Source organism: Bombus bifarius, unplaced genomic scaffold (genome assembly GCF_011952205.1).
Source record: "Bombus bifarius isolate JDL3187 unplaced genomic scaffold, Bbif_JDL3187 scf7180000009832, whole genome shotgun sequence".
In the NCBI taxonomy this organism is placed as follows: Eukaryota; Metazoa; Arthropoda; class Insecta; order Hymenoptera; family Apidae; genus Bombus; species Bombus bifarius.
This window is the reverse complement of record NW_022885363.1, coordinates 1,054,426-1,076,779: the sequence shown is the minus strand read 5'-3', so window position 1 is coordinate 1,076,779 and position 22,354 is coordinate 1,054,426. Positions and strand designations below refer to the sequence as shown.

The 22,354-nt window shown below is 35.9% G+C and overlaps 2 protein-coding genes and 1 long non-coding RNA gene across 4 annotated transcripts; all 3 read left to right on the top strand.

Annotated features, from left to right (window-relative positions):
- The first annotated feature begins 52 nt into the window (after window positions 1-52).
- Window positions 53-1,726, top strand: LOC117215868 (probable malate dehydrogenase, mitochondrial). The gene is made up of 3 exons (XM_033462428.1): window positions 53-709; window positions 819-1,202; window positions 1,301-1,726. The coding sequence occupies exons 1-3, from the start codon at window positions 296-298 to the stop codon at window positions 1,673-1,675; spliced, it is 1,173 nt and encodes a 390-aa protein (XP_033318319.1). The 5' UTR covers window positions 53-295; the 3' UTR covers window positions 1,676-1,726.
- A 764-nt stretch (window positions 1,727-2,490) lies between these two features.
- Window positions 2,491-7,929, top strand: LOC117215877 (nascent polypeptide-associated complex subunit alpha). Of its 2 annotated transcripts, XM_033462446.1 has the most exons (13): window positions 2,491-2,666; window positions 3,374-3,415; window positions 3,491-3,678; window positions 3,755-3,941; window positions 4,098-4,335; window positions 4,440-4,619; window positions 4,713-4,898; window positions 5,007-5,087; window positions 6,477-6,745; window positions 6,824-6,943; window positions 7,143-7,238; window positions 7,330-7,488; window positions 7,688-7,929. In XM_033462446.1, the coding sequence occupies exons 1-13, from the start codon at window positions 2,631-2,633 to the stop codon at window positions 7,700-7,702; spliced, it is 1,797 nt and encodes a 598-aa protein (XP_033318337.1). In that variant the 5' UTR covers window positions 2,491-2,630; the 3' UTR covers window positions 7,703-7,929. The 2 variants fall into 2 exon arrangements, with proteins under 2 accessions (XP_033318337.1, XP_033318336.1); XM_033462445.1 differs by lacking the exons at window positions 2,491-2,666; window positions 3,374-3,415; window positions 3,491-3,678; ... (3 more) ...; window positions 4,713-4,898; window positions 5,007-5,087 and adding an exon at window positions 5,590-5,715 and having other exon boundaries at window positions 6,481-6,745.
- Window positions 7,930-12,693: 4,764 nt separating this feature from the next.
- On the top strand, window positions 12,694-21,288 carry LOC117215888. The gene is made up of 3 exons (XR_004489234.1): window positions 12,694-12,773; window positions 12,926-13,083; window positions 21,008-21,288. It is a non-coding gene; the product is annotated as an uncharacterized LOC117215888 (long non-coding RNA).
- The last annotated feature ends 1,066 nt before the right edge of the window (window positions 21,289-22,354 follow it).

Here is a 22,354-nt window from a genome sequence, read left to right as displayed (position 1 = left end):
TTAATTACATTAAGTACATATATATATATGAACGAAAAATTTCTAACTTTTGTAAATATAATGTGAATAAATGAAAAATATAAACAACATAGACAATACGTATATTTATTGTTTTCTTTCTATTCTAATGTCACTTTTTCGGCTCGCTCACGCACTCTATCTTTATATCTTTATGTTAGAATCAATGTACTTTTAAGTCAATAACCTAAGCATTCTCCAAATTCTATCTTTTTATCATCTTCGACAGTATTAAGAAATTATCGTCAATGATTCACATAAAAATTAATGTTTGGATATGATTGGATCAAAGCGATATCTTTTGGTATCTATGGAAAAATGCATTCCACGCCGTTTTTACCGCAACATTTCAAATATGCCGATTGACGATGAAAAATCAAAATGTGCAAAAGATAAAGGAAATGGTCAAAAATCGAAAAAAGAAGCTAATGTTAACATCAAACCTCAATTAAAAAATTATGATTCCTTTTCACCAGATCATAAAGGTGACATAAAAGTTTGCATGATTGGAGGCGGCGAGTCATTGATGTACGCTGCTGTTCTTCTAAAACAATTTCGTCTTATAAAACGAATACATGTGGTAGATACAAAAGATTCATTGGCTAATGCAATTTTAGATATTAGTCATATTGACACATCACCTCGTGTAAAATATTTTAAAAGAAAACATTTAAAAGAAGCTCTTAAAGAAGTATGTATTTATTTATTAAACAATGAAACAAAATGAGCAGTACAGTCTCCAATACAACACTGACCCAACGTTGATAAAATTGATACGTAGAAATCGATATGATTTACAGATAGATATTATCGCATTGATGGATGAGACAAATGCTAATATTGATGTAAGTCCCGCAGCACAATTTGAGGCTGCATCAACATACGTGAGCGAAATGGCTGAGCAAATGGTGCAATTGAGTTCAGAATCTTTGGTAGCTGTTTTTACTCGGCCAGTAACGGCTATACTTCCCATGGTGTCAGAAATTTACAAACTTGCTGGATGGTGGGATCCAGACAGAATTATTGGTTCCACTGCACATGATCGTATGCGAATGGAGGCATTAACCGCGAATCTTCTGGATTTAAATCCTGCATTCTTATCAGTTCCAATGGTTGGCGGGGCAGATTCAAACACTATTGTTCCCCTTTTGTCGTGTGCTTCTCCAATCAATCGATTTAACAATGTATGAAAATGTAGTCATTTACATTAAACTGTTATATATATTTAGGGAGAGAATTCTTTTATGCACATTCTAACACCTTATATAAAAAATTCATGTAGGCGCAACAAGAAATGTTGTTACAATCATTACGTGCCGCAGATAAAGAAATGGCAAATATTGAATTTAAAGGTCCAGTGCTGTCTGATGGAGCTGCAGCTGCCAAATTAATCCTTGCGCTTGTCGAAGGACTTAGCGGTTATAAAAATGTTATTTCCTCTGCTTATGTACGATCAAATATTTTGCCGGGATGTCGCTACTTCACCAGCCAATTGCAATTCGGCCCAGGCGGCATACAAAAAAATTTTGGACTACCAAAGATGTCTGCTGCGGAAATAGTACTTGTAGAACAGGCAATCCCTTCTATCAATGAATATATCGAAATGGGATCGAAAACAGTACATAATAATAGACATATCACACTGAAAACTGTATAAATTCATCTTTTTTTTTTTTTTATAAATGATTTCATCTTATATAAAAATTATACAACTCCATGGAGTTGTTATAATAATATCTTTGTTATTAAATGCAAACTAGCTTTTTTTTCAGGTAATTTAACAGGAAAGATGCCTAAATTTTTACCATTTACTCTCTACTGTTTCGTATACAATAAAAGTAATAGGAATGTATCGATTATTATGTGATCGACCATAATACCTCTGTTCTATTTATGTATGTATAATAATATCATGTTTGAAGTTTATACTGTATACATAAAAATTATACTTCAATATGTGTAGGAAAGATGAAAAATGTTAAAAAGATGCCTTAATTTTTGAGACGTCAAAAATTTGTCTCCTAAACATTGTTTTTATCTAAAAGGAACCTATTATATTTTCAATGTTTCGTCTAAATTAAAGGTCGTTCTCGGAAGAATAGCTGCAATTATTTTTACAAGTATTTATAATATTTTTAGTGATATATAATATTAACATATATTTTATTTATTTCTTTGCATTTCTTTCTTATTGATGCACAAGCCGAGTCGTTATTCTATAACATATACATACAATGTAGAGTTGTTCGTATCAGTTTGATTTGTAGTTTCAAACGGAGCGTATCTCGACTGGTGAATAGCCGATAGGAACGAACACGAAATAACAAGGAACGTAACTTAATACACATTTTAATTGAAAACAATATATTTATGCTCAATTGATTTATTCAACAGAAAGTGACAAGTGAAAAGAAAATTTTTTGATATCTACTAATTTACCGATATATTATTTAAATGAACATCTTGTGCCATAAAAGTACTTTTTTATAAAGGTCATGACAAATATGTTAGAAATCATGACACTTATAAATATTGAAACTATAAACATCGAAACAAAACACAAAGTGATTTAAGTTTAAATTTGGATCGATCGGCACCAACGGTTGGTTAAGATGGAAATCTTGTTTAGATTTCTATCAAGATTTAGCGTAAGTCAGTGCATCAACTTTTTATAAGTACATACCTTATTATTTTATAAGTAGTACAAATTTATGACTTAAAAGTTTATAACCTTTAATTTTTATAAAGAGGAGATTTAAGCTTTTTAACCTAATTAGAATAAGATTCATAATATTGAATGATTAATCAACATCGATTTGAAATTCATATAGAATGGTCACGCAATACGAAATTACTATACAATGACATTACATCCATATTATTTCAATTTTGTCACTGTTGAATTAAAAACAGTTGAAAAATTATATACATAGAGATATCTGTAAATATCTTTTAAATAGAAATATATGAGAACCTTTTTTATTAAAATATGGTATAAACGTATGTGTTTCATGTCACATAATAAAAACTACTATATAAAAATATGATATCATACTTCCAAACAAAAGTTTTAATTAAATATGCTATGCATGTAGTTATTTATAAAGTTTCATATTAATTATTATGCCAAGAACATCCTTGGTTCATTGTGCTGAATTCATTTCAATTCAATAATTGAAATTCATCTTTTTTAAAATATGTAAATATATATACTAAGGGAAAAAGAGAATAAATGTAATGTATATAATGTAATGCTCATAAAGTAAAATAAATACTTCTAGAAAATTGATCTCATATATAAATATGCCAATATTTGTAATATAAATTTATAATGTAAATTATTTTTACATTTCAGAGGAAGAAAACAACAATTGAAATTTTGGAGGATCTTGATGCGGTAAAATATTTATATTCTTTTACTTGTATTTATGTTGATAACTAGATAAGTAATCGAAAATTCCTTCTTTAACAGAAAATTAAAGAGATAGAAAGATATGGATATAGTATAGAACAAAGACATAAAAAAATTATTGGAATTCTGATATTATACAGTGCGATACTTTATATTATAACAGCATTCATTTTTTACTTCTATTTCTCCCCTGCATCACTATATGATCAAATATTTTATATCATTCCACTGTTAATTTTTCCAATTTTGTAAGTATTCTAATTGTATTTATTTCCTTTACTAAATTATTCAAGAGGTATGACAAAATGTATCTCATTGTCACAGAATATTGCTTACAAAAAAGATGGTAACCTGGTATTATAAATATAAAATTTCTAAAAATCAAGATAGATTAATCTATATGCAATCTGAAAAAAAGAAAATTCTGGATGTAGTTGCAGAGATTGAAACATATAAAAAAGCTAAAGAAATTCTGTTAAAGTTTGCGCCTGATCAACTAAAAATGACTCCAGTAAGTGCATTGACTATAGTATTAATATAATTTTCTTTATTTTAACTCATTTTTCAGTTGTCTATAATATACAGGTTTATATCTCAAACAGTTAGTTATATGAAAACAGTTTGAAAAGGAAGGCAATGCATCTATTAAAAGAATCTTTCATTTTAGCCTGCAATAGAAATTCCTGAACAATCTAGTACACCACAATGTATAAAATTTGCTAGATCTCCTTTTGGGGAACTGAGGAAGCGTGTAACAATAAGTCAAAATCAAGCATTAAATGCGCAAAGCTGCATATCTTCTAACACTGGCCCTGCCCCAGCTGGCATAACTCCTGTTCGCAATTTACCAAATACTCCTCTTCAGAGTAGTGATAAACTAGTCAATACTCCAAATCAGAATCATAGTTAGTATCCTGTGGATTACAGTTAATAACTTTTATTTTTTTATTTCATTTGTATTTTATTACCTTCTATTGTAAATTTATCAAAGCAAAATTTTACATAATAGAGTCTCCTTTATTCTATTCATCAATCTTACCACGTCCAATATTATCGCCGCAAAGGACTAATTTGGATCGAATAATTGATTATCTCATTGGGGATGGTCCATCTAATCGATATGCATTAATTTGTCGAGGTTGTGAGTTGCACAATGGAATGGCTCTCAAAGAGGAATTTGAATATTTTGGTAAATATTTGTTATAATCTGCCAGCAAGAATTATGTATAAAAATTTAATTATAATAATAAATATTCAAAATATATGTATTTTTATTTTGTAGGATTTAGATGTTGTTACTGCAATTTTTTGAATCCTGCAAGGAAACAGAAGCCATCTGCTCCAAAACTAGAACACAATATTACACTTAGTAATCCATCTTTAAACAATTCTGAACATTTATCAGCTAACACCAGTACAGAACTTTTGGAAGATGAACAAACTGAATCAAAGGATACATCTGATTTAGGTTTGAAAGGAAAATAAATACGTGATCTTACGAGTATACTTACTATGATCTTGTTGATTTAAAAAAAATAATCTGAGTCAATTATTTTTAAATTATTTTTAAATTTAGATATGAAAGCAGTTGAAAGATCTACAGAAACGTTGAAAGAGATTGAATCTGTTACTGATACTAAAGATACTGATACAGATACTAAATCAGAAAAAAATACATGTGGTAAGGAACTCAATAGAGTTAATAACAATTAAACATGTTTATAATTCAATATTTTTTCTAAAAAAAATAATTGCAATTATGTAGATTAACTAGATACTGCGGAATCGGAACGAAAAAAGGTACATAATCGTGAAGAAAGCATAGAAAAAATAGATATCGATGAATTTCCGATGAACCTTAAAAAAAATATGTAGAAGTAATTTCCATTGTAAAACTGTTATAAAATATGCGTACTACAATATGTGTACACTATAAACATATATTATAGTTTTCATTATACTATACATGGAGATATACATACATACATATAAATGTACGGATATACATACATGTAAATATTTCCCTTTTTAATAAACTTTTTATATTCTTTTTAATATTTATTCGTGTTTAATATTCTTGAAATTATTTTCGAAATGAATTCCGTAAAACGCAATGTTTTCTTTTTGGTTTGCGTAGCCAATTGCGGGTGCTGATTTAACAAAATGTCTGCTTGCGCTTTGTGTTCTTAAAAGTACAAAATTATGCTCATACGAGTACACGTGTGAATTGGTCTCAGTTTACATGGTAAAAATAGTGCTCGGTCGTCGACGGATTATCGTTCGAGGTAAATCTAACGATTTTTTCGGCATCGTTCTGTAATGATAGTAAAAGAGCGCGAATATCGAGAGACAAGTAACAAACATATCCCTTTGTGTGAATCATATCGCGTGTAATGATTTATTGTCAACGATGAACGTGCGAAATGTTTGTGCTTCGATGATTTTCACGCACGAAATTCATCGTGCTGCATAACGATATAAAACACCGTATAAAAACGCGGATAGACTGAAAATGTGTCACTCACAATTATTGGAACGCAATTAATCTTGTCACGATAGTTAAACATAAATAGCAACGGGAATTGTCGGTCGTATCTTTGCAAGTATTTTTCGACTACCTTCAGTGGGCGCCATAACAACGTCCATTTGTCTGTTACAATCATTGTGTGATAAGTGTTTATTTTCTCCATTTAATTGTTTTATATTTATTAATAACATACAATTTGTTCATCAATCTCATCGTTATTTTATCTACACTTGCGAAGTCGTTCATGTTCATTGAAAGTCATACTACAAACGAGGGTATATTAGGTGGGGCAGATTTTGTTAACCCGGTGTAATACACGTGTGGCCGACTTTTATGGAGAATGATTGTATCAATGTATAAATTATGTTAATATACAGATTTGTTCATATCGTAAAAAATTATACTTTTTACAAAAAGAGTAAATGCTGACCATATATATTTTGCAATTTGTTTCAGTTTGTAATATATAATAAAAAGTGGTAAATGTATATTATTATTTATTTAATGTAATTATTTGTTACAGATCAACAAATATGCCAGAACTAACTGAACTCGACAAAGCTGCAAGCTCTGAACCTACTAAGGTCGAAGCAGCTGCAACAGGATCTGGAACTGATACAGATTCAGATGATACTATCCCGGAATTGGACGATGCAGGAGCTGGGGGTACTGTTGGTTTCCCAGGGACAACCGTCACTGGTCTTCCCATTGATATGGTTTCTAAAGCAAAACAAAGTCGAGGAGAGAAAAAAGCCAGGAAGCTTATGAGCAAGTTGGGATTAAAGCCTGTATGTTAGATGAATGCAATATGCCATATATTGTTTTATATGTATGAATAAATAAATACTTGAAATTGTTTTGTTCAGGTGCAAGGAGTTAACAGAGTGACTATTCGTAAATCAAAAAATATTCTCTTTGTAATCAATAAGCCAGATGTGTTAAAGAATCCAGCTTCAGATACTTACATAGTGTTTGGCGAAGCCAAGGTAAAATTCTGGAAATAACTTGAAGTAGTATGTTAGAGAAATAATATCTCAGAGAAGGTGATGATTAGTTTTGTGTTTCGCATACTATGAATTAAAGAAATGTAGAAAAAATTCCTTGGCAGACTGATACGTTTAATAATTGTATATTTTTTCAAATATTATGGTTTTTAATTATTTAACGAAATTATTTGTTTTACAGATTGAGGATCTGAGCCAACAAGCTCAAGTAGCAGCAGCTGAGAAGTTTAAGGAACCACCGGTTATTCCAGCAACTGAAGCTGGCGGTAGTACTACGGTAAGATATCGTATTTGGTTGCTATAAAAAACTCTAACGCAACATTTCATATTTGATACTAACTTTATCTTTTAACTTTGTATTTTTAAAGGTTGTTGCACCAATACAAGAAGAATCAGAAGAAGAAGTAGACGAAACGGGTGTCGAAGAAAAAGACATTGACCTAGTAATGTGTCAAGCCAATGTGTCTCGAGGGAAGGCTATTAAAGCTCTTAAAAATAATCAGAATGATATTGTCAATGCTATTATGGTAAGTTTACAAACGGAAATACAAAATTTTATAGAACACAATTATGTGATGATCTTACCAATGGTTTCGCATTTATTTTATAATCAGATTTATAATATTGTTGAAAATCTTGGCAGACTGATTAAATCTGTGTATAAAAAAAAAAACGATTTCACCTATATCATTTAAAAACTTATACTTTGTTTTTTGTCGGTTTCAGGAATTGACAATGTGATGAAGCTACTTTGCAGTAGGGTATGCTACGTCGTAGCTATCATTGTGACATCATCTTATTTTATCACTACGTCATCAGGAAAGAACATCATCCTTTTTTTCTCTCATTACACGTTGAAAGGATTAAGCTCGAATACTAAGAGGCATGGAGACCGTGATGTTTGTCTCAAAAGAATTCACATGTATATACATAATTCATATGAAAAAAAAATAAATACACTAAGGACACTATGTTGTTTGCGTGTTATTTCACAAATTTACGATATGAAATTAAAGAAAAATCGAAGTAGACTTCGTTGACATCGTTACATAACGCTGGAATCATCGGTGCGCGAAATAATGGCGCGTGAACATTATTGATTATCAGCATTGCGATGCGGTAAGACAGTCGTGGTAATAAAGATTTATTTCTCACTTCTAATTTACCGACAGATGGTTAAATGTCAAAAAATTTCAGATTCGAGGAAATATGAATAGATGGCAGTGCATGACATATTCCACGAATTACAGATATTTACAACCTTTTCAAATAATTCTTCTGATCATCTAAAATATGTATGTATATGAAAATATACAATTTTAATAATTAAATATTAAATAGCGAAACTGTGAAGAAATAGCAAAGTTAAATATATTTTACCTTATCAAAATTGCAATATCCTATTTCATATAAAAAGAAAAAGTTTTTTTCTAAAAATTTCATCAAGCAAGAATAAACGATATAAGTACACACATCGAAAGTATAACTAAGGACGTCATTTTTATTTTCTTTAAACACTTGTTTCATGTATACTCCAGTTTCATCAGTCGGAGATAAGTAATGTCGGGGATGATAGCTATTCGCGATGGCTGTGCTCGACGAAAGTTTCATAAGCCGTTTCGCGCACATGTCGCGGCGCGCATCGCATCGCCGAGGGCTGGAAAAAAGCTGCGATATTAGAGCGTGGACGTGCACCATTCTCTCTATCCGGCCGGGAATCTGCTAATATTTGAGATTTCGGTCTCGTATATGACGCTACCTACGGTGACATCTGGCACGGATCTTAAGACGCTTTATTGCCGACAAGAAACGTTTGCAATATTGTCACGTAATAAAGGGACACCGCGAGGGAAACACCTGCGGGACACGAGTAATCGAATTTCCATTCGGTCGCCATTGGATCTTTCCAGCGTTGCGTAAAACGGTTATAGATCGTTTTATAAGAATGATACGCCCTACCAAATGAAAAATGGCAATCCTTTAGTAATTTTGAATTTAACTTCTTGTTTTATGATATTGTGTGGAGATTTGTGATATTTCTGGACCAAAATTGAAAAATTTGTCGTGTTTGTAGTATGAATTATAGGTTAAGGTTAACTAATAACATGGATTGATTGATCAAATAAAACCAATTTAGCGGATGTGAGAGATAGGACAACAATAATATATGTATACTACGAACTTTGTAAGTTTTAAATGTTATTGTACACAGCGCAATTATTAATTAAAATTTAGCAGCTATCCATTTGAAAGTATACGCTTATTGGATCTGACGTTACAAATATTACAAATTTTGACGTAGAATTTTCGATGTTGTCTAGTTTCCTATACTTTATGACACTTTATAACGCTAACAAAGTATAACCTTATAACACTGTGAACAGATGAAATCATTCCATGTATCACGATGTTACAAATTAGATTTTATAGCAGATAAATAAACATATAATATTCTACCGCAGCAAAAAAGCGAAATTCTGTAAAATTTTATGTCAATTCATGTAAATGATGAATCTTTTTATCGCTTATTTTTTATTATATAGTCGAAGAAGCTGCGAAACAAAGTGACGGATTCGACGTTTGCGAATGGAAAGACGTGTCACAGGAAGGAATAAAAGAATAGTGAAGAAGGAAAAAGAGGATTGCGATCAAAGAGAGGAAGGGTAGAAGTGGTTGGCAGCCGATCCGTCTCCGACATGTCTGATTGTTCCCTTAACGATCGGCTGACAGCGAAGACGTATGTCGGTGCCATCAGATAATGCGACCGGCGTTGATGTGTACGCGGCCCATGGTACGCGTAAGCGTTTTGTAAACGCTTCGCACGTCTCCATGGTGGCGTTTGTTCAGCGACATCTTCATAACGTTCTGGACAAAAAGACTGTCATGTCGCGTCGCGTCGTTGCGTCATGGCCCATGAACATCGATTCAATCGATCCAAAAATTCTCGTATCTGATGTTCCACCTTTTTATCTTTTTAATTATTCAACGTTCATCATCAATATTCTTATTGAACAAATTTTTTTTAAGTTCTTTAAGATTTATTTGATCTTGGTCGAATAATATGAAATAATATGAAAATCTTTAGGTTACAGGTTCGTGTTTGACGGAAAAGAGCAATTTTGAGACACGTTTTATTCCATGCTGATGACGAGAAAAATCGAATGGTGTAACTTTTATGGAAATTTAATAAGAAGACGATTATTTAATTACGTCCTTCTAGCCTGTTCTTGATCACTTTTTTTAAAAATAAGTTAAGTAAGTTATTCAAGCACCGGTATAATTGTACTTTTTTCTAACTTGTAATTTAACTTGATTTTTTAATATTTTACTTATATTATATTATTTATTTATATTATATAATCTATTCGTAGTCTATTTCATATTTTATATCTTGTTCGACCGTTCGCGGAGAGACGCGATCTCGAGGAAGCGCGTGAACAGGAGTCGTAAATTCTCGTTACGATTATACAATCGGCGCCACGAAATGATCGATCCCCTATTTCATTTAGGATAATAGAGGTGGTTAAATTGATTATAACACTGAGTTAACAAATTACAATTTACACTTTATTTCAACAACTTGTAGACATATAGGTTAAACAGATGACTGATCTAAAGTAGATATAGACAGTGAAGAGATGTTGACTGATCTGAAGATGATGAATCAGTGAAGTTCGGTGACGATGCTGTCGCAGAGGAAAACTATTGCTGGTCGCCCCACCACCGGTTGCGTGCGGGTGGAAATGACCGTCGAACATGGGAAAAAGCCGACTTTCTCATTTTTTACCTGATGGAGCAATAGCCATAAGGAACCTCTTGAGTTGAAGGTGTTTTATACCAATTAACGGCCTTAACGGTAAAATTGAAAAGCTTAGGTTTATGACAGTTCCTTACGATTATTACGGTCCGACTAATTATATTTGCACAGCGAGTGGTCGCGTTGACCGAGGGATGAATTCTGTTTGATGTAAAGAGTCACCGGACGTAACATATCTACTATTCTGATACTTCGTTTCGAGTATGAAGAAATTGTTTGCAATTATTTAGTGCGCTGCACAGAAACATACTTTTTACATGCCGTGATGGAACGGAAGATCGAAGTGGTACAGAAAATATTACAAAATAGAAGCAATGTATCGAGAAATATTAGTTTGTCCGAAAAGTGTCTTTCTTTTATAGACACGTCTTTTACAACGATGCATCTTTATAGAAACATGAAACCTGCTCTGTCGAATGTTGTGATCTATATCTTTATAGAACAAAATGGATCGTACGTAATTCGATAACATAATATAAAACGGAAAATGTTGTGCATCCATTATTTCCTTATAAAATGAAAGAAACTTTTCGAACGACCTAATACATTGCCTCGTAGATTGGAAGCTAATCTTTGCAGAGCCTCGGATACTCGTAGTCTTCCAAAGCGCACAAAGATAAGCCGCGTTTCTTGTACTTCTGCAACACCACGCTGCTTCATCGCTACTATATCAAAAGAACGTTCGAGTAAAATTGTCTCCTACTCGCTTGCCTCGTTAACTAAATAAAAATTCATTGATGCTGAAACGTGATCACATACTACGAAAGGTTAAAGTTAAGTCTTAAACTATCTAGAATCGTTAATCTTCGGAAATCGAATACACGTGTAATAGATGGTTGTTTTTAAAGTGGTTTCCAGTTTTTCTGGATACTAATAGGCGTTCTATTATACGATTAAGTTACCTAAATGCTGCACGCGAATTCATTTGCAATGATGCACGGTTCCAGTCGATGAACCCTTGTTGAACTTTCTGTTCGTGTACAGTGTTCACGCGCCATCGTCGTGTTTAACAAGCCGTTGACGAGTCGTATGAACACGTTTCCCTTCGACGAGCGTGCACGTGTTCCTTGGGATCCTGGTGCTGGCGTGCGAGTTTGACGCACCACTTTTAAAACGGATTGACGCGCGTCGGTTTCCCGCTAATGGCAGGGTTCGCATAAACGCACAGACACAGCGCGATAAGGCCAATTTGACGGATCGTTTCGCGTAGCCAACGAGCTGCCACCATATTGTTTGTCTGTGAATATGAGACGATATGACGAATCCAAATAGACGGCCGAGAAATGGAAAGTTAGAATTTTCTGACGGTTGTTGTCGTGTGAAGACATCGGAAATTAATCGCGCGTTATGCAATCAGATTATGTCCTTTGCGAAATGTCAAAGTACCAGAAGTATCGCGTATTGAGGAAAAAAGTAACTGTAAAACCAGCTTAAGATTTTTCATACTCGTACAAATACAAGGTGCAAGAGATAAAATCAGATTTAGCAGTATGTAAGCAAAAAATAGTACAAATCTATAAAAATTAGCGTTACAATTTCATTCTATCGTATCCAGAGCTTGATTTTTCAACAAGAATAAATAATGTCTTCTATGTTCTTCTTTTTTATAGTGAAAACTATCTATTTTTCTGGAAGAAGGAAAGGATGTTTCAAACACGGCATACTTCGTTCATTAAACCCTTTGCACTCCGAAATTTGTTTCAATTTCGTTAGCAGCAGCTCCCAACGTTTTTAAGTGTTTTATTTGAAATTTACTTTAACTAAAAAATAGGACAATTTAAATAAATAAGGTAAGAAAGAAATTCACTTAAATACCAGTTTTATTCACGCTATTGTTGTATTTTGTAATTTTTAAGTGTATGATATATCTTGAAACAATTTCCAGGACGCAATCCTGCTTTTCCTTCGCACGTTTCGGACTCGACAAAGGAGCTCCTGAGCTAAAAACTAATGTCGAGTCACACTCGACATAGGAGTGCAAGCGTTAATACAAAGGTAATTCGTGTTAATATGTAGAAATATATAATGCAAGGATATAAAAGATCAGAGATACAGTGTATTAATGTGATAAATAATATAAATTCTATCCGACGCTATCCAACAATCTTCCATTTATCTAACAAACTTCCATAACTTTTTCATTCAAGCACACGTGACAACAAATGCACGCACGTAGCCTAACAATCATGCACATCGGATACCCGTGAAAGTGCAAGTTACAAACTCAAAAGAAGAACGAAGAAAGTGGAACAGGGGCTCGAGCAGAGAAGAAAAGATCCATCGAGCCATGTGGCAGGCGCAAACGGTGTGAGTAATGGCGTCGACCAATCGCTTCCAGCTCTTAAAACACGAACGCACCTCTTATCCCACTCTCCCTTCCTTTTTTCTTCTTTCTCTTCCTTTTGCATCTCTTTATAGGTACGTCTTTCCTCTTTCGTTTAACCGATGAGACGCGTATAATAACGAGCGAGCTATCATCAACGGGATCATTATCATCGATCGATCCACGGCCTTCGCGTTCCCCCTTCTTCTTCACCCTCCTTTTTGTCTCTCTTTCGCTACCTTTCTTTCGTTCCTCTTTCCTTATCGTCGATACAGGATAAACGCATATGTAGAGAGGAAACAGGCGAACGGCCACGCACACACAGCATGGCAGAAGGAGTTTAATCACAAAATTATAGCGACCGCGTAACCTCGGTGTCCATGAAGACGTAATATTTTTCGGCCGGTACGAAACGATTGTTTACAGCCATCGGGTATCTTCAGCGAGGGTCTGGTGATTTCGCGGCCACGAAAAACGAACGAGCACGCGTGGCGTTGGCCGATTTTCTGCGCCCTCTTCGCTCGACCCTCTGGGCCAGATGCTCGGCGCGCTCGAATTAAGCAATGAAATTATCGTACGCGCCGCACCACGGCTTCGCTCCATATTTACTGCGCCTCGAAAACGCTCGATAAATATTAATACCGATCCCGACAGAGATTGAAACCGCCGCGAACACTTGGATCGCCTCTCGTTCCCTATTATCGTTACTGTGTGTTCGCTTCGTATCGTGTTCCTTCGCCTGTGTGTTCCTCAAGCGTGGTACGAATGCGCGTTGAAATTGATAAGCAAGAAGGAAGAAGATACCGACTGTTCTCGATTAGGGTAAGTATAGTTCTAGATATCGATATGATATGTATCAATATGATACAGTGGAATTTTGTTGTACGAGTTTTGTTTAACGGAATGCTATTTTATGTATTGTAATACTCGAGTAATTATCGTTGCGTAATCGTGCGCGTTTGTTAAGCTCTTTCATCTCTGTCTATGCGTTTTTACAAAGCCAATGATCGATATGTATGAATTGTAATGTATGTATATGTATGTATATCGATATGTATGTATGTATGTATGTATTTGATGTATGAATTGTAAATGTGAGTTGAAGCTTGGACGTTCAAAATTGTTTGTGTGAATTTTCACGTAAAAATATCCACGCAATTGGCATTAGGAGCGGTTTTCTATAGAAACCTAGAAGAGAATTCAATTGTCCGCATGTTTAAACAGATTCCTTTAGGCTGAGATCACTTATCCGAACGTGAACTTGTGTGAAAGTAGCGTGGAAGATCAGTGAACTGCTACTATTCTACGAACTGTCTGTTCTTCAATGGGTTTAGATAAATGGAATACCATCTTAGCTGCAGAATATCGAACGATACTGTGATTACAATATAAACGAAGAAATAAATCATTTTAATCACTATGGTTTACACCGAAGTACTAGGAACAAATGGGATTTTTAACGAAGGTTTCACGCGACTCAACTTCTTATTTAGAAACTTGCAATCCGAAATGCATTACGGTTGTGGGGTACTTAGTTTTGGACCGAGAACGTTTCGTTGCGCTTAATTCGATCGTTACACGCGAACGTTCCATTGCCGTGGTCTTAATTGCGTTATTGAATAAAGTTCTTTGTGAAAACGGGGACAACTGGCGGGTACAAGGAGGTAAGAAGCATCGGTAGGACTTCGCATAAATGGCTACCAACGATTTACTGCTAATACTTTAATCGTGCTTTCTTAATAACAAGAACATTTCAACCAGACCATTTTCAAAACCATTTTATTCAACTTTATACCATATACAAGAAAACAATATCAGAGAACGTATTTTATTTACCAACTTCCCTTTTTAACACATTATGGTCTCTATTATAGGCATCCCAATTTTGTACTATAGTCCTTTGAATTTTCGTTTTAAAATTTCACCGTTGTTTTAACAAGCAACGTTGTTTTAGCATGCTTATACTTAACCATTCCATACTCGATGTTATGTATATTTTTAGAGATTATTAGTTAACTAAATGATAAAAGTATCTGTTTTTAATGAAACTAATTTTAAATTTTAGCGCGTTGTGTGTTCTTTGCAAAACCGCTCGAAAAAGTGTTTCTACCATCAACAATTAAGAGAAAATAATTTTGTTCGCAGTCTAAAAGAGTCTTTCAAGTGTTTTTAATTTAAAATCCATTTTAGAACGGCTCAAAGAATACAGTAGGATTGAAAAAAGTATAGAATTAAGAATGGAAAAAATATTATACTATATTGTACTATATACATATATATAAAGCGTTTTGAAGGACAAAACAGGAGCAAAAAATATGAAAGAAGTTTCTGTATCTGTAACAACAACGTCTCAAATTGACCAATGGCTGGACTTCCGTGGATCGAACTCATCAAAAATCTGTCGGTAAGCAGCCGTTTCCTGGTGAGAAACGAGCCGCTGAAACCGCAAACGGTCGTCAGAAATATCGGTTTCCGTTCTCTGGAAGATTTCCCAAACGTTGCTTCAAGAAATATCCTGAATCCATCGGTCGACCAGCAGTAAAGCATAGAATGGGCGTGGAATTAGCGATCCGGCGCAAATGGTGGTGCTTCAATGATCCGGACGTAGCTTGCTTCTTCGCCGGATTATCCCAGAAGTAGCTGTTTTCGCTGGTAATATGGCGACGTCGTGCAAGAACAATAACTTCTCCGATCAGCAGAAACCGCTCCACGCTCTCTCATCTTGATATTAACGTTGTCCAGCATCGAGAATTTCTTCTTTCGCGGTGTTTACTCCGAACTGGATGATCGATGACCCTGGAATGAAGAAAGTTGCCACGATTATCCTCTCTCGCTGTTCAGTTCCGTTCATATTATTCTGTGAATCGACGTTTCTTTCGTTTCCTTGGCTCGGGAAATCGCGTTCATTCGCGATGAAATTATAACTATAGAGAAATTATAACTATAATTATAACTATTATTCTTTTATGATCATAGAGAATTCTTTAACTTTTTAATTATTGTTTCCTGTATTTGTTGGATGTTCCAAGGCTCCTTGTTTAATATAGTAGCGTATTGATTGGCAACTAAGTGATTGCGTATTTTAAATAAGGAGAAAAATTCAAAATTTTTGCGTAAAAATATAACTTTATTCAATTAGGTATTGTTCGTTTTTGTCGATGACCTTTTGGCATCTTTCGGGCAGTGTCATAGTTCCATGTTCATAAAACGTTTGATTTTTGTCAGCAAAGACTGAATTAAACGTGATTTTACATCATCAGCGTCATTAAAAATTGTACCATTTAAGGAGTTCTGCATGGAACGAAATAAATGGTAATCTGAAGGCGCAAAGTCAAGGCTATATGGTGGATATGATAACACACCTCAACCTAAGTTCCAATAATTTTTGGCGAATGACCAAAGATGTGTGGAGCTTTGCATTATAATGCTGGAAAACAACACCCTTACGATTTGCTAATTCTGGCCGCTTTTCTTCAACTGCATCGCTCAGTTTGGCGAGTTGTTGAACGTATACGTTTGAATTAATCGTTTGGTTTCTTGGTAAAGGTTCAAAGTACAGAATTCCTTTATAATCCCACCAAACTGACAGCATAATCTTTTCATGATGAATCTCAGCTTTTGATGTCGTCTGGGCTGGTTCATCTTGCATCAGCCACGATCTTTTCCCATTAACGTTGTTATAAACTATCCACTTTTGGTCGCCAGTAATCAGTCGTTTCAGAAATGGATCAATTTCGTTGCGTTCCAGAAGCGAATCGCAGATGCTAATGCGTTGCGTCAAATGAATTTCCTTAAGCTGATGAGGGACCCATAAACCGAGTTTCTTGACATAGCCAAGCTGTTTTAATTTTTTTTCAATGCATGTATGCGATACATTGAGCTTCTCTGCAATCTCACGCGTTGTGCTACGACGATCTGAATCGATAATGGCCTTGATATGGGTCCCATCAACTTCAACTGAACGGCCAGATCGTTGAGCATTTTTCAGTGAAAAATCACCAGAACGAAATTCGGCAAACCAATTTTGACACTGCCTTTCTTTCAAGGCTTCATTTCCATATATGGCACATAACTTCTCGTGTGCTTGCGATGCGTTCTTGCCTTTTCGGAAATGATACAATAAAATATGTCTGAAATGCGCGTCTCGTTCTTCCATTTTTACATTGGGATAAAAACGAAACTAAATAACTAATCGATAGAATTTTTTTACTAAATTAAAGCTAGAAGTCCAAACAACAAGAGAACAATATAGATTAGGTGCTTTGAACACGTTGACAATCACTTAGTTGCTCAATAGTTGACAATTGACGTTAGAACACGATTCGATAGATGGTAGAATTGGCCCTCTCAATTTAATCCTCGAAGCGAAATGAAATTTCGTATGCATCGATCCATTTGGTTAGGATAATTTGATACTTTTAATGCTTTTCACTTCTTTGGTAAAAGTGAGAAATATGAGCGAATCTTAACAGTAAAGTTTCTTACTACAACGTCGTACATATATATGTTAATAATTTATATATGTATACGACGCTATAGTGATTTGGTCTGTATGAGTAGGTACTTGTATCATCCAGTTGTCGTATTATTATAACGTCAAATTCGTTGTTAGGAAATCATATCCATTTTATAAAATTTGACATTTTAAAAATTTAATTCTTTTTTAATTAATTAGTACAAACACTACCAAAACATACTATAATCGAAGATGCGAAATTTTAATTCGATGGCCAAGAACTGCAAAAATCCAGCCAAAGATCGATCGGTTAAAAAAAAATCTGCCGATCGTCAAATTTGTTACGTTTACAATTTCCTTTCAGAATTAGGGCTATGGGAAAATCGGCCTGCTGTTGCTCGTCGAACAAATTCTTCGGCGTGACAAACGCCGAAGTCATAATATTTAAAGCGACGAACCGATCGAGAGACATCGGATTCGACTCGAGTTTTTGGAATGTTACCTGAAGGAAACGTGTGGTTCTTTTAACTGTGCCGCGTGACGAATCGTTCTAGTATCAGTTTCCAGATTCCATACTTTCTGCGTTAAATATCGCGTGGAACTTTGGACCTGGGGTACCTGTGCACGCTCAGCACGGTTTGCAAGATTTTCTTTGAGATTAGGCGAAAAGGCGGGCTCTACGTTTGTTGTTTCGTTTCAACAGCGTCGCCTGTTGCTGCACGTGTGTAGTCGAGGATCGTAAACAAAGTGGAAAGACGAGTCGATTATCTCTGGTGAAAATATGCTTCGTAGTATTTTTCAGAGTTAATTCCTTTGCTGTTGACAGCAAGTAACTGGATAAACTCGTTCGTTTCGCAATGATAAAAGACACAATGCGTTCATAAATATATGGCGAGGGAAGTGTCGAACTTTCCCGAGGGCTTCGCCGCCATTACGACGCTTGCGAAGCGGCCTCAGGCGACAGAGGATAATTGTAGCACGGAAGCTTGAACGACAGTGGGAAGTGGGTTCGATATCGATGTATCAATTTGAAGTTTCACTGAAAATTTCAATTATTTTAAACACATGAAAAAACTCTAATGAAAATATTCTTCTTTCGATTTCCTGCCTATCGCTGTTGCTCTTAACTGAAAAACTTAATGAATTTTTCATTGGATGACGATAATCCTAATAGCTCTTAACTATATCTACATGAATGTAAAATAAATGTATTTTATTATCGGTCTCTGGTGACCGGAAGTATCGACGAATTAAATAATCAGTCCTCCGTGAGATCCTACAGTAACGAAATTAAAACACTCGTATAAAATAATAAGATAATTCTATAGTTTCCACAATAAAGCAGGCATTTTCCGACCGTAATCTTTCCTGGTTATAGAATAATTCCAGGTCAAACAATTCCATTCCTACGAACCTTCCCATTTAATCCTACGACGTTTTAATCCCAAATCAATAAGAAAGAGGAAAGAAACAAAGTGTTGGTTCAATTTTTGCACCTCTGCACAGTTTACTCGCCCCTCTAAAGCTGCACTTCTTACGATTTCACAAACTCACCCCTGAGAGTAGAGAAAAATCGCGATCAGGTCGAGGGAAAAAAGGCCACGCGATCCGGTGTGTTGTCCGCGCGACAGCTTTGGCCATGCGGCTGAGCGCGGCCGAAGAAGGTAATACGGTCGAGGAGCAAAAGGGCCGAAAGACATCGTCCGTCGAGTAATTACATGCCCCGGGAGAGGCCGGCAATGGGATCCGAGGAACCCGTGCGGTTAGAAGTAGGTGGTTAAGGGTTTAGGTGTGCCGCGGTCTCCGTCAAGCCGAGCGGAGGCGGAAGGGGGCAAAGGTTGTTAGAGGAAGAAGAAACAATACAGAGAGGGAGATAATAACACGAAGGAGAGAAAGAGAAGGAGAAATGGAAAGAGAAAGAGAAAGAGAAAGAAGAAGAGGAAGAGAAAGAGAAGCTTTACCTCTATATAGGTTGCCGTGACGTCTCCGTGGTGGGATAGTCGGCGCGAGAGCACTATATTACATCATTGGCGGCCATTTTGGACCACCCAAGTCGCTGTCAGAGCATAAAAAATATGAAGTTCTTTTAGGGCCGCCTTTTTTCCGTGCCGCCAGCGGCGCGGCTCTGCCGCATCGTACCGTAACGCAGAAAGGCGGCGCGAACGCTCGAGAAAGAGAGAGGAGGAAAGGAGGATCACGGAGAAAGGAAGACAGGGAGGAGGTTGTTGGAACGAGGAGAGAACGAGTCTAGTATGGGCTGCAGCGAACACTGGAGGGAAAAGAAAAGGAGGACGAAGAGAGAGAAGGGGGTAGAAGAGGTGGTGAAGAGGTTGCTGAGGAGCTTCTTTATTGGAGAGACAAAGAAGGGAACGCACGAGAGGAAGAAAACGGCGTGGACTTCGAGAGAAGATTTAGAAATTGAAGAAACGCGCGGCAAGGTGTCCACCGCGGATAATAGGGTGCAAGAGGAAAATCGTGGGGGTTGAGGGATGAACAGAATCCCGAGGTGCGATCTTCCAAAGGAAAAGTCGAGAGACGTCGACGAAAGGAAGAAGAGTATCAACGATGAAAATATCGATATATATTTCGCTGGAAAACGCGGGGAAAGTGATGAAACCAAACAAATTGGGAAACCAACAAATGTAAAGAGAATAGGAAGATTCATCCGTGGAAAATCAATATCGTGGTCGGTTCCGCTTAATCTTAATTCTCCGCTTGTAAAAGATCCGCGATAACTTAACTAGTCGTTCCCGTATGAGAAGCATAACTTGCCGAAGACTATGATAGAAGATAGAGTGAATGGTATGAAAAAGGATGGATGGAAAAGAATTGCGGGAGTGGGACGGCCGCGCAAGGGGGTAGAAGAAGGCACGATCGGATAGGTGAAAGGAGAGAAATAAGGGCTGAACGAAGGACGAAGGTGGCGAGAGGCTGCAGGCTCTGTTCGCGAGCAACGTAAAAGAAAGATGTACTTATGTAGTTAAGCCGGCGTTAGATCGTTTCGTCCGCCATCGCCGCTCCGTGGCGCACTTTTTAAGCTCTACGATTACTTATCTCTTTCCTCCGTCCATTCTCTCCCGTTCCAGCGTGATGAATCGCGACTATTCTTCATGCCGCGTGGACGCCCCGCGATTTAGCTCACGAACAATCATTAAAATCACCCTCGAAAAATCGTGGTTCCGCTTAATTTTAGGTTTATGCTTATACTGCAATACTTCAAACTGTGTATTAAATTACTATGATATATTTGTGTGTTTTGAAAGTTTTTTTTTTTTTTAATTTTGTTTAATAATCAAAATGAAACGAATTCTCGTAGTCGATGAAAGCAGCAATTTATATGGTTGTTATGTGAACGAAGCTCGCATTAATCCGGCAATCGCTTATCGATTGCACCATCACACGAACGAAATTGAGCTTACAGGGTGTTAAAGGTAACGTTTTCAATTCCAGCTCCCACACCGGAGGCAGTAACGAGCCATCAAGTCTGCCGGTAATCGAATGCCAACTGCGGTCTTGTGTTTGCTCTAACGCCTTCGCGAGAAACATGAAGCTAACTAATCGCTATCTACGCTTACGTGTCTCTGAGGAAATACTACTTTCACTTCTAAATTTACACATATATGTCGTCCAATTGACATTCGTTGCTCGTTTTTCTGTATTTTAATCGAATTTAGGAGCTTTTTCCACGGAACGGCTAGAATCTGGCCGAGAAACGTTAAGACCGATTTTAATCACAAATGTGATAATATTTTTCAGACGTTTCGAATATACAACTGTGGATAAAATTATTTACTAAATTATTGAGAGTAGATACGTAATATTGCTAAAAATTGCGGACTCAAAGTGGTGTAAGTTAATATATCGTTACTGTCTATAAAACGATGCTCTACGTTTATTGTCATAAAAATTCGTTCTACTTTCCAAGTCATGAAGACGTATTGTAACAGAGGATGAAGTTATAACTTAATGAATTATGAAACTAAATAGATGATATCTGTAAGAGTTGTGATACGTAATTAAATTAAAGTTTATTAAATTTTCTCTTCCATCTTTCCGCGGTTCTTAGTTACGTAGCAACCAATTAGACTTTTCCTAGATTTTTCACTTCTTGAAAAATGAGGCTGACTAATGTGTTTGGACATAGTGACTCAGTCGTATTTAGCACTCGACGAGTTAATGACCTAGTCATCCAATAAAATGTTCAAAACTCGAAAGTCATTCGTTTCCTTGAAAATCTTCCCTAATTTATTTTCTCCATTTTTTTTCACGAAGAAAAAGAAACTTAGGGGAATATTCATTCCAGATGAAGATAAGTCACGCGGTTATCATGTTCACCATGATGTTTCTTCGTGGCGAAGCACACAGAAGAACAGAGGCAACGATTATTTTCAAGGCAATAATTCAAGGCCGGTCGGTTAAACGAAATATCTCTTAAAACTCGGCGCAAAGATTAAACGCTAGCACAATTAATCACCATCGACGGTTAAACTCCTCGCGAAAATCGATATATCGCGCGCGCCATCCTCCCCGGTAACCCTTGCGCAAGACGCACGCTCGTGATGGGTGAATTTATTATTGGTAATCGTGAATAACGACTGAGCTCGATGTTTTCGACCTTGAGAAATCAGCCTTCGTAGCAGTGTCGGCTGAACGGCACGCAATAAAAGCGGAAGCTAATTACGTTTATTAAACGTACGAGTCTTAGAGATCGAGTCGTATCTATTAACCGTAAATATCACGGTTATTGGAACGGATTTATACATCTCCTCGATCCTCGTTTCCTCGTTTTGCTATTAG

Bases quoted from the DNA above. Each gene is read 5' to 3' on its own strand.
- LOC117215877 (XM_033462446.1), top strand. From the start codon at position 2,631: ATGGAAATCTTGTTTAGATTTCTATCAAGATTTAGC. The intron at 3,416-3,490 runs GTAAAATATTTA...CTTCTTTAACAG, and splicing joins TTTTGGAGGATCTTGATGCG to AAAATTAAAGAGATAGAAAG. The intron at 4,899-5,006 runs GTTTGAAAGGAA...TTTTAAATTTAG, and splicing joins AAAGGATACATCTGATTTAG to ATATGAAAGCAGTTGAAAGA.
- LOC117215868 (XM_033462428.1), top strand. From the start codon at position 296: ATGATTGGATCAAAGCGATATCTTTTGGTATCTATGGAAAAATGCATT. The intron at 710-818 runs GTATGTATTTAT...TATGATTTACAG, and splicing joins TAAAAGAAGCTCTTAAAGAA to ATAGATATTATCGCATTGAT. The intron at 1,203-1,300 runs GTATGAAAATGT...AAATTCATGTAG, and splicing joins CAATCAATCGATTTAACAAT to GCGCAACAAGAAATGTTGTT.